The following is a 16324-nucleotide window of genomic DNA, read 5'->3' on the forward strand; positions in this document are numbered from 1 at the left end:
TCCTTAATTCTACAATCCAAGCATTCGTTGGCTATCAATACCAAATCCAGAATTTGTCTCCCCTTCACAAAAGCATTTTGAGATTTTGAAATAATGTTACTAATAACTGTGTTCATGCGATTAGCGAGCACCTTTGAGATGATCTTATATACTCCATTTATAAGACTAATAGGCCGAAAGTCTTTCATATCCACAACACCAACTTTCTTAGGGATAAGAGCAATAAAAGACACATTAATACTTTTTTCAAATTTCCCAAAGGTGTATAGTTCCTGAAAAACCTACATAATATCTTCACCCACTACCTCCCAGCAATCATGATAAAAAGCCATTGAAAACCCATCCGGACCCGAGGCTTTATCCTTGGCCATCCCACAAATCACCCAAAAAACCTCCTCCGACTCGAACTCTCTCTCCAACCACGTAGAGCTTAGCTGGTCAATAGTCTCAAAAGGCATACCATCAAGTTTTGGTCTCCAAAAGGCTTTTTCCACAAGAAGATCTGTATAAAAGTTGACAATTAGGTTCTTAACAGCATCATCATCCGAGTAAACTTGGCCCTCAACCTAAATCACCTCAATAGCGCTATGGCTAATTTCCTACAGGAGTCCTTAAACGAAAGATGAACATTCAGCTCCCTTTCCTCCAAACCCCTTAGTGCCTCCATAAGAGACAGTTTTTTATCATTAATGTGTCCAAAAACTTCAATATTCCACAATTTCAAGTCCCTCTTTAATGCTTTCAGCTTACCCACCAATACGAAGCTCGGTGATCCCTCAATGGAATACAAGGACCACCATGACCTCACCTTGTCTACAAAACCCTTGGTTTTCAGCCACATATTTTTGAACTTAAAATATCTTTTTCCTTCGCTAATGCCTCCACAATCCAGTACAACAGGGTAGTGATCCAAGCATACTCTATCCAATCTCTTTTGAAGCAAGGTAGAATAATGTGCCTCCCAAGAGGGGACACCAAAAATCTATCCAAGCGAGACCAAGCCCAGTTATTAGACCAAGTACAGTGAATACACCACGACAAATTCCACCAGCTGTCCAATCCCGCTAATTTCTCCCATAACATCTTCCTAAGATTGTCCACATTTGGCCCATATAAACCAACACCGTATACACCAACAAAAGCCCAACAAAAACCATCATCTACATTTTTGAACATACACGCCACCGTATAATTCCCAACACACTCCTCAATAGATTCAACCACCCTCAAATCCCACATGACAAGGATACTCCCGGATGCTCCCTTGGATGACAAGTACACCCATCTCACATATGGACAGTCCCAAATACTAGCGATGGTGCTACGATCCATGAACTCCATTTTGGTTTCCTGCAGACACACAATGTCCAACTTTCAATCCCTGAATGTTCCAAGAGAGGATTCTAAGCTTCATGGATCGACACAGCTTTTCCCTTGATTCTACCCTTGCTAGTACTCCCCTCCCTTCCATCATAGTTAATTGAACAAGTGAAACACTTCAGTTCCCTGTTTTTCCTAAAGGCGGATGATGTAGGATAATAGTGGAATAAGAAAGAGAAACAGGACAATAGTAGAACAGAGAAGAAAAGAAGCCAGAAAATGTAAGAGAAGAAGAAGACAGAGAAAGGAGGTTGGAACAATGGCGGCTGTAACAAGTGCTCAATTGTTTAATCTCCACAAACGACTCTTCAATCTTTCATTACAAGTATTTAAATAGTAAAATAACACAAAGCCTAAATAAACCCTAGAAAGTCTATGGGCTAAAGCTCAAACCCATTAATACAAACCCAAATAAAATAAAATAAACATGAGTAAAATAACCAAAATAACAATAATAGGAGATGTCCTCATCAACTCTCCCAGGGTGGGAGAAAAACTCAACTCTGTCGAGTTGACAAATCACAATAAGCCTGCAATCAATCACCCAACCATAAGCTAAGTGGTTGAGCAAGTTTCTTCCGACACCCATACACACGTGAGTGGAGGCCTAAATCTGGTGTCTCCACCAGCAGATCTAGGAGATTGAACTTGACCCTCTTCGAAAGCAATGAGTAGTGCCCTGAATTGCTCCTCGAATCCGTCACATGAAATCCCCACATACTCCTGAATATCCTTCACTTTCTAAATCACCCAATCCGATGGCACACCCTCTGTTGTGAGCAAAGGAGAAAAAGTACAAAATAGTACAGGGTCCACCTCTACCTCCTTATTCACCACCTGGAGAGTGTAGTTCAGTTCCTCAAGCCTAGACAAGAAGTTAAGGGGCTTCACTGCCCCCTGTCGCTGCCCAGAAGCTTTCGTTGGAGTAGAAATCACCAGCACATCGTCCCCAAAACCCCTCGATCCATGGGATTTTAGCACTGTCAACGAGGAAGTAGCCTAAGACCCTTTCCCCCTACCTGGGGGCCCTATTTGTGTCGATTGTGACTGAGATTCTACTACAGCCGGTGAGAAAACACTGAGACTCATCACTGGATCTACCATCGGAACCACAGACAGCACCTTTTGGGCCACCGTCGATGGTGGATCAAACTATGAAGATACTACAAAACTTTCAGATACTATATGTCTCTTGCCATTTTACTCTCTTTTTTATTTTTCTTTTTTGGTGGATCAAACTATGAAGATACTACATTTTATCGGACATCTTTATGCTATATATTTCAGTTAACATGCATTCTCCTTTTTTTCTCTGTACTAAGTAGAATTCATTCCTTTACAACTTTCAGTCATGATTCTTTCCTAGACATGTAACTTAGTTCTTTGACTCTTGGGCAGCTCAAAGTTGCTCCATCTAGTGTTTTTTGTTTTTTAAAGATAGTCTCGGCATAGATTTATGACAACTTTTGAAGACCATGAAGTAGAACAACTTGAACTTATAAGTGTCACCCTCTCTTAGCAAAACTGTCGTAACAGGCATTTATGTAGAATTTAACTAATTTCAACATCAGAACAGGAGTCTCACCAAACATGAAAAGATTCTTGCAAGTACAAATGAAACATGAGAATGGAATGGGAAAAAAAATTAGTTATCACAAAAATAGGCAAATGGATCAGCAAAAGATGCATCGAGAATGAGAATTACCCAAATTACAACAATGGTTAAAGTTTTGATTGCCTAAATAGAAAAACTATTCCAGTCCCCATCAGATGAATGCCTTGGTGTATCACTATTTAAAACCAAAGACAACCTATAAATGCCCAAACCCCATCAGCTTGCTATTAGATACCCAATTGTTGCCTTCTCTAACAGTATGTCACTAAATGTTATATGTTAAAATTATTCGTTTTACTTTTACAGTGGGTTTCCACTTTTGGTACATCTTGCACCTTGTTACATGCAACTCTAACATTTAGTAGAAGAAAATCAACAAAAATATGTTCATGTCAAAATTCAAAAGCCGATAAAATAAAACTTCACAACATAGACAACAGAAACACAAGTAATTTCAGCTTCCTAAAAGTAGCTGCTAACTCATAACAGCAACTGGGTAATTTTTCTCTGCAGTTCTGTGATTACCTAATATTGTTTAAATGCAATTTTTTTTTTATAAGTAATAAAAATTTTTTATTGACAAGTAAATAGGCATAGCCCAAGTACACAGGACGTATACAAGAGAAAACACCTAAATACAAACTAGGAACTAGAGTGGACTAAAAGCAAATCATGAAGATTATCTCCATTCAATACAAGAGCTTTAGCCCAGATACACAAAATCGTTTAAATGCAATATTAATCTCTTTATTATCTAATTATGCCTCTATACAAATTTAACTAAGAAAAGCACGTCACCGAATTTCCAAAAGGGCAATAGAATATCAATATCATCCCTTTTCACAAACCAAAAGAGACAAGCTAGATCAGCAGAACCTTATCCCAAGTACATACATCAGTTAGAGGAAGTCATACACCATTTTTAACCAATCAGCCATGTTAAAGCCGCATTTTCTGAAAATGATAGGACATAGCTTTATGGTATTTTGACCTTACAGTGCCTTGTTTTATAAGGGTTATTCCCCCTACCAAGCATATCAATCAGCAGCATTTAAGAGGTTCCATTAAGTTCTCCAAATCTTAAAGTTACTATTATTCAGAACATCTGACGTATTTTGGTGGTTCTGCTAAACAGATACGATATTCCAAAATACTGTTTGATTCTAGGCTATATTGCACCATAACAAGTTTTTTGAATAGTACCAATGTAACATCCAGACCCCAAAAGTGTATTTTATAATTTTTATTATTATTATTATTACTATTTTATTAGATATGTTTTGAGGTAGTAATTTGTTTTGAATAGGATTTCTCTACTGTTAAACTATATGCCTCTTTTATTTTTCTGTTTGGTCTCCCAGATTAGGTAGTTTCCTGTTTAAAACTAACTTCCAACTCAAATGCTTCAAAACTCTTATATCCTCTCAGTGTTTCTTTCCTTGGGGGAGAAGTTTTCCAAAGTTTAGTCAAATTCAAACCTCTCCAGATCACTCACGATAGCTCTCTACCCCTCATCTATAAAACCCACGAGACCCTTAGCAAAAAACCATGAAACTTTCACACACTAGCCACCATAGCAGCCTTGACAGACAGATAAAACTACTTCCCAACAGCCACCGTAGCACTACTCTTCATACCAAGTCAGCCACCTTGCCGGAAACTACCATAGAGCACGCCGATGGTAAGCTCTCCTTCCTCCACGATGTGCACCGATGCCTCTAAGCTTCTTTTCTGTCGTTCTCTCTCCACCGTGAATACTAGAAACAACGGTGTTTTCTACTCAGTCCTCCGTCAACCACTAGAAGAGTATGATCACCTCACTACAGCCATAGAACCCGCCAACCAGGCACCTCCCTCCGCCTCGCACTCCTTCCGATAAGTCCATGCCAGAATCTTTCTCCCTCCTCTCTCTGTTATTCTCGGCTAGGCAGTTCTCCCTCTAACTCTCTCTCACTCATTCTCTCTCTTGTGCCGCACCACTGCCCAGAGAAGCCCAGTAAGATACCGACCACTCCTAGCCACCGTGAACCCCGACCAGCCACCACGACCCTTCGTCACAGCTGATCCCTCTCTTGGTGAGTCCCAATTGCACGACCTGTTGTCTTCCCCATAAGCTTGTGTTTTCTTTATTTCCTTTACCTTCAACCTTCTCAAAATGCCCCTGCCCAGTTATGCTTGTTTTCCCAAAATGCCCTCCTATTAAGCTGAGTCTTGTTGGACGTGTTTCATATGATATAGTAGGTTGGGCTGGGTTTATTTTCATAAAACACTCTGATACGTCGTTTTAATGGGCTTAGCTTTTAATTGAATAAATATATGAGGCATAGACTTATTTTTTACCAGAAATATTTAAGGAATTTAAAGCATAATTCTAAAGTATCTTTTTTTTAAACTATTTTTGAGCCTATTATTTAGTTAATATTCCAATTAAATTTTAACTCAATTTTTATAAAATTGTTAAGTTATATTTTTAATAGAAGTCAAGGAATAGGTTAGGAGTTTTGAATAGTATTATTATGTATTAATCTTAATGTAATTAAATTATCTTTATATATGATTTTAAGCAATTAGAATGCTACGACACATCTTTCTAGGAAAGTTAGTGAGGATTAGTGCCCCGTATAGGTCACAAGCTACGACGTGAGATTGTGGAAACAACGCTAAGAGGTAATTAGTATGATAATATAATTGCATGTGTACTGTAAATGTTCTACTTTTATATGAAAATGTGATGTTTGTCTATTCTATGCTACAAGCTAAGTCAAGGTTAGATCCCTTTCATGATCTTCGATGAAATATAATGATATGCATGTAAGTGAGCGTATGAATGTTATGCTATTATTGATTGCAATGTGATGGATGATGTCATGAAAATCACATGTATGCCATGCAATGTAATGTCATGAAGTATTTAGATCAAATAAGTCATGTAATGTTCATGTAGTTCTCAGATCATGTATGCCATGGAATGTTTATGTTCAAATCACATTATGTCATGTCATGTTATGTTATACTATGTACAAGTATATGCCATGCAAGAAAAGTTCATGAAGTCCAACAAACTTCTCATGCATTAAGAAAGATAAGACATTAAGGATGACATGGACCTAAGCGTGTTCATCACAAGTTATGTTAAGAATGACACGGACCTAAGCGTGTTCATCACAAGTTATGTTTAAGGATGACACGGACCTAAGCGTGTTCATCACAAGTTATGTTAAGGATGACATAGACCTAAGCATGTTCATCACAAGTTATGTTAAGGGTGACACGGACCTAAGCGTATTCACCACCAGTTATGATAAGCGGTGCCACAGACCTAAGCGTGGTTCACCATATGTTAAGGGAAACACGGACTTAAGCGTGTTTACACCAATCAAATTATATGGTGCCACGAACTTAAGCGTGGTTCACCATATGTTAAGTAAAAGACAAGATAAACAAGTCATGTATGATTGTTAGAAAATGCATAAAGTCAGTCATTTATGCAATTGCGTCACATGTTTGCCATGATTATGTATGATTCCACTCATGTTAATGATGAATGGATATGCAATGTGAATCTATGATGCTATATGTATGTATGTAAAGTTTTTCAGAAATTAGCCTATGTTAAATTAAGTTATGTGTACGCTATGATTGCAAATATGTTATGATGTATGAATGTTATGAAGAGTCTTTCAAAAATTAAGTTTATGCTAGGCTAAGATGTATTTTATGGTATGAAGTACTATTTACTGAGTATTCGACCATTTTTTGGTTGTTTCTCTATTTTCTTCTATGTTTAACTGTTACAGATTATGAGTATGAGGACGCAGAGCTGGACGACCAGGAATAGATCTAGTGTAAAAACTTAGAAAGGAATTAGTGTTATTTACACAAAAATTAGTTTAGTTTATGTTTTTCCTTTATGTTTTCATTTTCGCGTTTCAAAAATAGTTATGTTAAGTTTAGTTGATGTTTCAATAAATGAGGTATTTCAGGATATGAATCTCTTCACTGGGCACTATGTTATGAATGTTAGTAATATCTCTATCCTATGGGAAGGGAGTGTTACAACCAATGACAAAATAAAATAAAATTTCAACAATCTAAATAGCTACATGCATGTATATTTTCTACAACTAAACAACATATGCCTACCAGTCATTTCCAAGTCAATCCACACAAGGGGCAACTTGTACTCTATTGAAGGAGTCACTGGATTTGATAGACACCATTTTCCATTTTCTACCAGCAATTTGTCATCAAGGCCAATAATTTTCTCCTCACTTTTACCTGTGTGAACAAAATAAATCATTAATATGACATGCCATTCCATCACTCGGCCAACTTTTCCAACATTTTGGGCTGAAAAATAAAGAGACAGAAAGCTAGATAGATAAACATGTAGACAACTATCTATCTATTTGTTTCAGAGGAGACTTGCCATATTTAACAAGAGACACTAGCAACATAAACTATATCACAATTAACCTAGTTTACAAAGAAATACATGCCATTTTTTTTTTCTTGTGTGTTAAGTAAGATAATTTTTTTTTTTTCAAGTAAAATTTTATTAATAGGAAAAGGCATAGCACAAGTACACATGGAGTATACACAGAATATGCCTCAGTACCACTAAGCACTAGTGAGACATACAAGCAAATTATGATGACCGAGACCCAAAAAAATAAAGTATTATAAAAGAATTTACTATGATTTTAGGGCTATTAGGGTTGTAGGTTTATGAAAATATAGATTATCTAAGTATTTCGGGTTTTAATTACAAAGTACGTGTTTAATTAAGAATTGAAGTAAGTTGTGTCTATTTTATAGATAATCATCAACTTCGTCCCATAAATATTGGATTAACGCTACAAAGTAATTAGCATGATCATACCCTTCCACGTATGTACGGTAAACGACATTATTTTATAAAAGTTTTATGTATATATGCCCTCTATTGGAAGCCCCTTTTTACGTATCAAGTTGTGATAAAAGTGATTTTTGAATGTTAAGTTAATATGTGTTACATGCATTGTGATATGTATTCATCCATGATTATGATAAGCTATGTCATTATGGAGAGGTTTGGATTCATAACCCACATCAACTCATCTCAACTTATCTCATCATTACAATTTTCTCAAATTCCCACACAAAATATAATAAACAATTCAACTTTTTCAAATCTCAAAACAATTTTTTCAAATTCTCACATCAAATATAATAAATAATTTAATTTTTATTCTAGTATTCACAAACCGTCTCAATCCATGTCAACTCATCTCTGAATCCAAACCTCTCCTATGTGTTCTACATACATCATGGTAAAAACGATAAAAGTAAAGTTATGAAAAAAGATTTTAAGAATGGCCATTAGAGATGGATGGTACCAATACAGTCATGGGTAGATATGCAAGCTACGGACGTAAGCATGGTCCACCACAATATGTTATGATCAGATCAACGGTTCCTTTTGTGGCCACAAGATGTGGAACCGGTGCACAAACTTGCACGTGGGATTAAGGTGTGTTGGCTAGTCAAATAATTGAGATAAGTTAGATAAGTTAAGTCAAGATCAGTTATGTTAAGAAAAGTCATGCATGTCATAAGCATTATGTTAGTATAAGTATTATGTAAGCACGTATTTTAAGAAAACCCTATATTTATTATGTTTACTGTATGATGTACTACTTATTAAGACTCATTTTGTTTTTTTACGTTTTTATGTTTTAACCACCCCATGTGAGAATATTTATAATGATGAAGCTGCAGGGCAGGACTTGATTCAAAGAGGCGTGGCAGATGCCTTAATCATGTAGAGAGCTATTAAGTTATGACTTTTATAGTACAAAGTTTCAGAAATTTCAATGTGTTTTTAGTGCTTCCACGAACTCTCTTTTAGATTTTAATGAAGTACTTTTATTTTAAATTATGGAATATTTTGTATCTGGTGCTTCGTTAAGAAGAAAAGTTTTAAGTCAAGGTCAGTACCACACCGGTCCCCTAGATTTCATAAAAATGACTCTTTTGGGGAGTGGGGTGTTACAAGCATCCCGCAACACCTTATCTAGAATCTCCTTTCCCGGCGAAAAAACCGACAGGATGACACTGGTCAAGTGATTGGAAGCAACCGTCAGCGAGTTTGTGTTAGACCCAAAGACGAGCTAGGCTTTGCTAAAGAGGAAGAGCCACTATCAAATGAAGGGCCAAGAATTTTTGACCCGCCACATGTGCCGGGAGAATTATTGACCCACCACACAGGCCGGGAATACGTCTTGGGCCTATCCCCCACTAAAACCTTTTCTTTTACACCACCCCTCTTAACAACAAGGCCCTTATCAACAAACTCCTTAACAACAAGCTCTGAATGGGAGCTCAAAGATAATGACCCAAAAGAATACGAACCCAATGAGCCCAAACACGAGTCCACTTTGGATAGAAGACAATTGATATGCTCCTTCACCTCGAGTAGCTCAGTTTTCATAGCCATTAATACACTCTTCTCATGATTCTCAAGCACAACACCCTCGGGAAGGACATCGCCGCCAACCATAGTCAGCGAACGTGCAACCTGAGTGGCTATAGGACCAGGCCCAGGACAAAACAACTCACCGCTTCTCCCTGAAAAAAAAAAATTAATAACACAAAGAAAGGATTTACCCCGGTAGATAGTAAGTACATGAGATCTTCCCATTTATAAAAAGAGACGATGACAACATACAATACATCACAATTAACAGCAACGAAAGCTAAGAAGAAAACCAAAGCAGAAAAATGTAGCATAGCATAAGGCTTGTGAACCAGAGCAAAAGTATACTACACAATAGATAATAGTGTTATCTATATCCATCATAAAGCTTCCCCTCCTCTTCCTCCTCCTCCTCTTCTTTAGTTTTGTATGTACTTTCTTAACAAATTTACTAACTTATCTATTTCTAGCTAGATGACTTTCTTATACACATCTGATAATATTTGGAATAGACCTGTTACACTTTTTAATAACTCTTATTAATTTTTTTTTTATAAGTAGTAACTCTTATTAATTACCAAAACTAACTTAACATGAAATATGACAAATTTGCTAGCAGGGAAAACTAACCAAAAGTATTGATAACTAGTAAAAGAGTCTATATGTTCTAAAAATGATGAGTAAACAAATAAAGTCACTATCTGTTCCATGCATGCAAGAAACCACGATAGGATGCATGTCATCATATTACCAAAACACAAATTGGATATGTCAAAATTGTGTTGAAGTGTGTCAAAGCCCAAAACTTGTGAAAAGTCAGATGCAAGCACAATTGTCAAAGAAAGTACTCAAAGTTCACATTAACAAACTTTTCACTATCTTCAACTTTAGGCCACCAATACAGAAATCATCTTCCCCCCATGTGTGGTCCAAGAGGAATCACCCTTGATTGCCAAAATCTCCAACACCTCTTGCTCATTACTTCCATTCTGAACTACTTTGACTCTCTAGAAGTAAGGCAGGCTTTTGACCCCCTTAAAATCCCAAGTCAATTGGTTAAAACATACAAGAGAGGAAAAAAGAACATTCTTAGGGCTGCATCCAGAGATTGCTTCAAGAATTAGGCCCCGTTTAGATTCAGAAAATGTTTCATTTCATCTCATCATTACAACTTTCTCAAATTTCCACACAAAATATAATAAATAATTCAACTTTTTCAAATCCCAAAACAATTTACACCCTAAGTTTTACCCAAGATTTAGTTCTTCATAAAAGAACTAAAAAGTAAAAATAGTATTTTTCTCTTCTCTAAAACTCTGCCTCCTCTCTTCCAAAACTCCTTAATTTCGTGCTAATGATATACATATAAAGGGAAGAAAGAAACTCTAATGTTTTTATAATTCTCGCATAAAAAATGCCTAAATTTTAGAATTCAGCTTGGCAACCACGTACGCGCTTCAAGAGTTCGAATTTAAAAATCCTTATTAGAGACAAATTTGTAGCCCTTTAAGATAGTTTTCCAACGCATCAAGAATCGCATCAATCGGATGTGTGAGTGTAAAGTTACGATCAAAACACTAAAGTATATCCAGGTCATCTCCTAGCGCGTTTTGGACTCTGACTTCTTGCAGTTTCCTTTTGTTATTTTTTTCTTTTTCTCTTGATCCAAATTACTCTCAAACTCCATCATTATCCTTATTTGAATAGTCCTACATTCGTTGAAAATTCTTAGGTTGTTCCAACATCTTACCCACTTGAAAGTCCTTTGAATTTGACTGGGCGACTTGCTCTTTTATAGACCAAAAAAAAAATATTCTAACAATATTTTATTCAATTTTCATCTTTCATCTAAAACCATCTCATCTCATCTCTGAATCTAAACCAAACCTTAATTATTATTTTTTTTAATGATGAGGAACCCCCCCCTCCAAAGAGCCCTTAGGACTCACCCATGGAACCTAAACCCTCAGGGAGAATATCACAACAACCCACCACCATGGCCTCCCACTTAAATCGCAATTTGATCCCAGGGGAAATCAAATCTATGACATGGGGCACATGCACACAAGTTCGCCCTTGCCACTTGGGCTACCCACGGGTGGGTTGCTTCAAGAATTAATTGACTCAGAGAAAGACCCTTAATTGAAAAGGCAAGCTTTTCCATTTCTTTGACGTAAGGAAAATATAGACTAGTGTTTCACATGCACATTCCCCTCAACTGTCAACAGTTGAGGCAATGCCCTGCTTTGCAGAGCATATAAAAATTAAGAAAAACATAGCACAAGTAGCTTGAGGAGCAGTGGGAGAATTTTGGAAGCTTATGGGAGCAACGTGATTCTATATCGTTGGAAGCGCACATGGAGAACAAGTTAGCATTTCGGTCAAGTGTGAGTTGTTAATTTCTTTCAAATATGTAAAGTCAGTTTATGGATAGTTTAGAAAGTAAACATGCATGAGCTAAGTAGTTGATTAGGACCAGTGTTTTAGCTATATAAATTCAGAAATTTTGTGGATTAGTTATAAAGAAAAGCCACTATTAGGAGCCCCGACTCCTTAAACCCCCCCCAAAAACCCAGGGGAGCCCCAATATCAACTTTTTGAGTATGCTGAAACAAGTTGTTAGTCTTGATGAAAAAGGAGAATTGAAGAAAAGGTGGAGTAACAAATGAAATGGAGGAAAGGGCCTAAATAGACAACAAGAAAAAGAGTACCAAGATGTGGTCATAGCTGAATCCAAGAAGAGGCGGTTCACTCTCAACAATACAGAAGACATAGCCATGAAATTGCTTAGGCCATGCTTTGATGAAAAGAATTTGAATTTGTCGTCTCTTTTTCATTTTCCATTTCAAACATTCATAGGAAATTTTTCCTAAAATCCTTTCCTATTCTATGTTTTCTCAGGGGTTGTTTGGAAATAGAGATGGATCACATCTCCTTCCCAAACATCACTCAAACACAAACATTTTTCAATTTCAAATATTCAACTTCTTCATCTAATCATTACAATTTTCCCAAACTTCAAAACTAAACACAAAAAACAATTCAATTTTTTCAAATCCCAAAAAAACAATTATATTATAACAATATGTTGACTTCATAATACTTTTATACAACTTTTTCTCTCTGTTTTCCCAAAACCTAATAAAGCATCTTAATTCAAACAATTTAACTACTTTCACAAACCATTTCACTACAATTTACAGAATTCTCATCTCATCTCATTCCCCAAGCACACCCTGAGTTTCTAAAAATGACACCTCAATAGAAAATTTTTTGTTCTCTCCTCTCCTCAATTTGCACAAAAAAATTTGCGAACCCAATTAACAAAAAGTAATGTTCCAAACAAACATGCAAATCAGTATTTATGAACAATGCCCCTGGGACAAGGCCACACCGAATGAAGTGGGGAAACCATGCCTCCCCCGCCACCCCAGAAGCAAAGGAAGGCTTCAACCAGCTCCCACAGGTGACCAGTGCATGGTGGGAGCCATAGAGACAAGCTCCAACAAGCATGACCCATCCTGCAGAGTAGAGCAGAACCTAACTCCACCACACAAAGGGCGGATACACCACCTGGTGCTAACCACCCACACAAAGGGAATCCTCCCCTTCATGTGGCCCACTTTTCTTTTCTTTCTTATATTTTATCTTTAATTGAGCTTTATTTACTTTTAGTGTTTCTATTTTTTTTTTTATTAGTTCTTTAATTTTTTAATTTTTTCTTCTCAAAATTGGGTTCCCCTTTGTTTTTAGGTCTCAAAAAATAGTTTTTAATTTGTCGTCCCAAACAAGATTTTCAACCAATCCCACAACCTTTCACAAAACCCAAAATCTCAAATTTGCTCTTAGAAAACTAAAAATGGGAACATTTTAAGTATCTAAACAAGTCCTTACTTCCTGCAAGTTTAATATCTCAAAAGGCTAACTGGAAAAAAATGTTTCAAAACGCTAAAATAGAAGGCTAGTAGCAGCACTTTTAAGTATTTATCAAGATCTGATGGTTACGTCAATGTTGTGATGAGCACCATGTTGTTCCTCTTGTCTTTATTGCGAGTGACCCTCAACCTGGCAGACAGGGTTGCTGAAAGGACGGGAATTTCTAGAGCATGTTCCCTCTCAGCTATTGGCAACAATGGAGATAGTACCCTGCCTCTTAGTGAACAGAAAAACAGGGCATAAATAGCAACAGGAGAAGTGGGGGAAGTTTGGAACTTCATGCGCGCAACGTGTTCCTACCTGGCACCAATGTGTTTCTACATCATGAGAGGCATATGTGGAGGAAGATTGAGTTAGCATTTCTCTCAGGAAAATGATACCTAAACCCCATTTGACAACCACCAACCAGATCTTTATTTTTCATTTTTTTAATTTTTTAAAATGAAAGCTTCAAAACCTTTGTCTTTTCATTTAAGAAAATTAAAAATTTTAAAAAAATGAAAAAGAGATGATTTTTTTCGATGGTCCTACGGTTGTCACAAATGGGATACTCCCTAGAAGAACTCTTTCTTCAGTATCAATCTATCGATCAGTGTGGTACCCACTTTTTTCCTAGAGTTTCGATACCTAACTTCCATCAGATAATGTTTAAAAAAGAGTATCTATTTTAGTAAGAACCAAAAGCTTGGTTCCAGGAGATGAATCCGCTTCTGCTTACTACAAACTCTTATCAAGTGATTTTCAAGACCCAATAATTGGCCTTCCACAGTAAGGAAAGGCCGGTAATTTACACGTTCTTTTAAACTCAACGAAAATCTTTAATGGTCACAGAATTTGGTAGCCCTCAAATCAATTTCAGTTTATTCTGAAACACTCGTCAGATTCAAGATAAAGGAACCTTGCATAACCCAAGATCAAAGAGCTCATCATTCAAGCAAGCAAACAGCAGCCACCGAAACCCTAACCCTATCCGGCCGGTAACCCAGAAGAAAGGAAAAAGGAAAAAGTGAGTTCAGTAAAGTAAAACCTGAAGTGGCAGTGGCAGTGGCAGTGCTACCGGACACATCGAGTCCGGAAGCAGCAGAGGCAGAGGCGGGCTGCAATTGATCATCTTCAGCATCTAGCTCTAGGACCGAAAATGCGTTGAAGAGGCTGTCCATGTTTCTCCTCTTCCTGTTCTTCAAATCGTCGCGCAGTTCAATGAAACTTGTCTGTAAAAGTCGAGCATCAAATACTGCTGCAAGCCTGCATCCCTTGCACAATAAGCGTCAGGTCTAAAACCCAAGTCCAAGAATCGACTACGACACGTTGCGCAGTGTCGTCGTGACTCCAAACGCTACCGAGTGCTGGAGTAATTACTAAGCCCCCTTTCCGAATGTTGAGGTGAGTTATAATCTGAGTTATAATGAATTGAATTTTTGTAAATAGTAATCAATGAAGATAATAGAATAAATTTTATAGGATTTATCTAATATAAATTTAAATATATATTCATGTTAAGATAAGTTTGTATTTACAGAAAGTTAAAAAAGTTTATAGGTCTCGCATATAAAGAAATATTGAATTGAAAAAAAATTGTGGATCTTACATGTAAAAAGATTTTGAGTTGAAATGAGTTTACTATGGTATATTTGGATCTCAAATCTATCTCAATTTATCTCAACTCATCATTATAAATTTTTTAAATTTCAACACAAAATATAATAAATAATTCAACTTTTTCAAATTTTAAAATAATAATAATTTTAAAAAATAATATTCTAACAATATTTTATCATCTCAATTCAATTCAACTCAACTCAATTCAACATTCAAAAGTAGAGTTGGATATTTGGATGTTAGACTCAACTTAAAATTAGACTGCAGTTCAGTTGAAATTCCAAACAAGACCTTAGGGATTTCATAATTATAATTTTCACATATTTTCATACAAAATACAATAAATAATTTAATTTTTTTAAATTTCAAAACAATAATAATTTTAAAAAATAATAATCTAATAATATTTTATTTAATTTTCAACTTTCATTTCAACTCATTTCATCATAACTCATTATCCAAACCTAAAAAAAAAAGATAATAATAGGCTTAATACTTTCTACCACTCATTTACTATACTCTATAGTGTATTTGAAACTTTTATTTTTTTATTATTTTCTTTTAAATATTTTTTAAATATCATTAATCATTAAGAAAAATTTAAAAATATATATAATTTTACTAAAATTAAAAATATATATAATTTTACTAAAATTAAAAATATATATAATTTTACTAAAATTAAAAATATATATAATTTTACTAATAGTCATTTCCTTAATCATTAAGTAAAAACAATAATCTTAAAATCTTAAAAAATAAAAGAAATAGTAAATGGATAATAGGAGGTAGTAAATATATCATCATGTAATAAAAAATTATATTTATCATTCTCTATATTACACATTAATATATAATTTATCATTTAATAAAATTATCAATCTAGTGCCATGATTGGGCTTAATTTTTTTAAAAGTACTGAGCTCAACTTTTCTTAAAAATAAAAAAATAAATAAAACATACTCTAAAATCTAAATGATGACTAGGCTCAACTTTGTTTTTTAAACGACGGTACAATGCTTTTATATTTTAAGTTGTATCTATCATTATTTCAATTAAAATTAATAATTATGTGTAAATAATCTCAATTATATGATATGTTATAATAAGACAAATAAAACACTAAATATGATCTGATAGTTTTTTATCAAAAACAACGACAAACTAGGAAGTATTGTATGGCTGTAAAAATAAACTAGAGAACCGGCCCGAATCGATCCGGGCCAGTTGGTTCAATCTGATTCTGGATTGGTTCGGTTCAGGACCAATTATTCCATTTTAAAAATCGGTCAAAATTGGTCCAATCTCGATTTTAGGTTTTTTGGGACCGAACTAAA

The 16324-nt window shown here is 35.5% G+C and overlaps 1 protein-coding gene across 2 annotated transcripts in view; it reads right to left on the bottom strand.

The window, feature by feature from the left end:
* Positions 1-14732, bottom strand: part of LOC108989697 (oligoribonuclease) — a 36874-nt gene extending 22142 nt beyond the window's left edge. Inside the window, exons 1-3 of one of the 2 annotated variants that reach the window (XM_018963404.2) lie at positions 14416-14732; positions 9389-9604; positions 7139-7273 (exon numbers count right to left, since the gene is read on the bottom strand). In XM_018963404.2, coding sequence (XP_018818949.1) covers positions 7139-7273; positions 9389-9604; positions 14416-14548 — 484 coding nt within the window. In that variant the 5' untranslated portion in view covers positions 14549-14732. The remainder of the gene's footprint in view (positions 1-7138; positions 7274-9388; positions 9605-14415) is intronic. The other variant, XM_018963405.2, reaches the window with a different exon arrangement.
* Between the last annotated feature and the right edge of the window lie 1592 nt (positions 14733-16324).

Source organism: Juglans regia, chromosome 14 (genome assembly GCF_001411555.2).
Source record: "Juglans regia cultivar Chandler chromosome 14, Walnut 2.0, whole genome shotgun sequence".
Taxonomy (NCBI): Eukaryota; Viridiplantae; Streptophyta; class Magnoliopsida; order Fagales; family Juglandaceae; genus Juglans; species Juglans regia.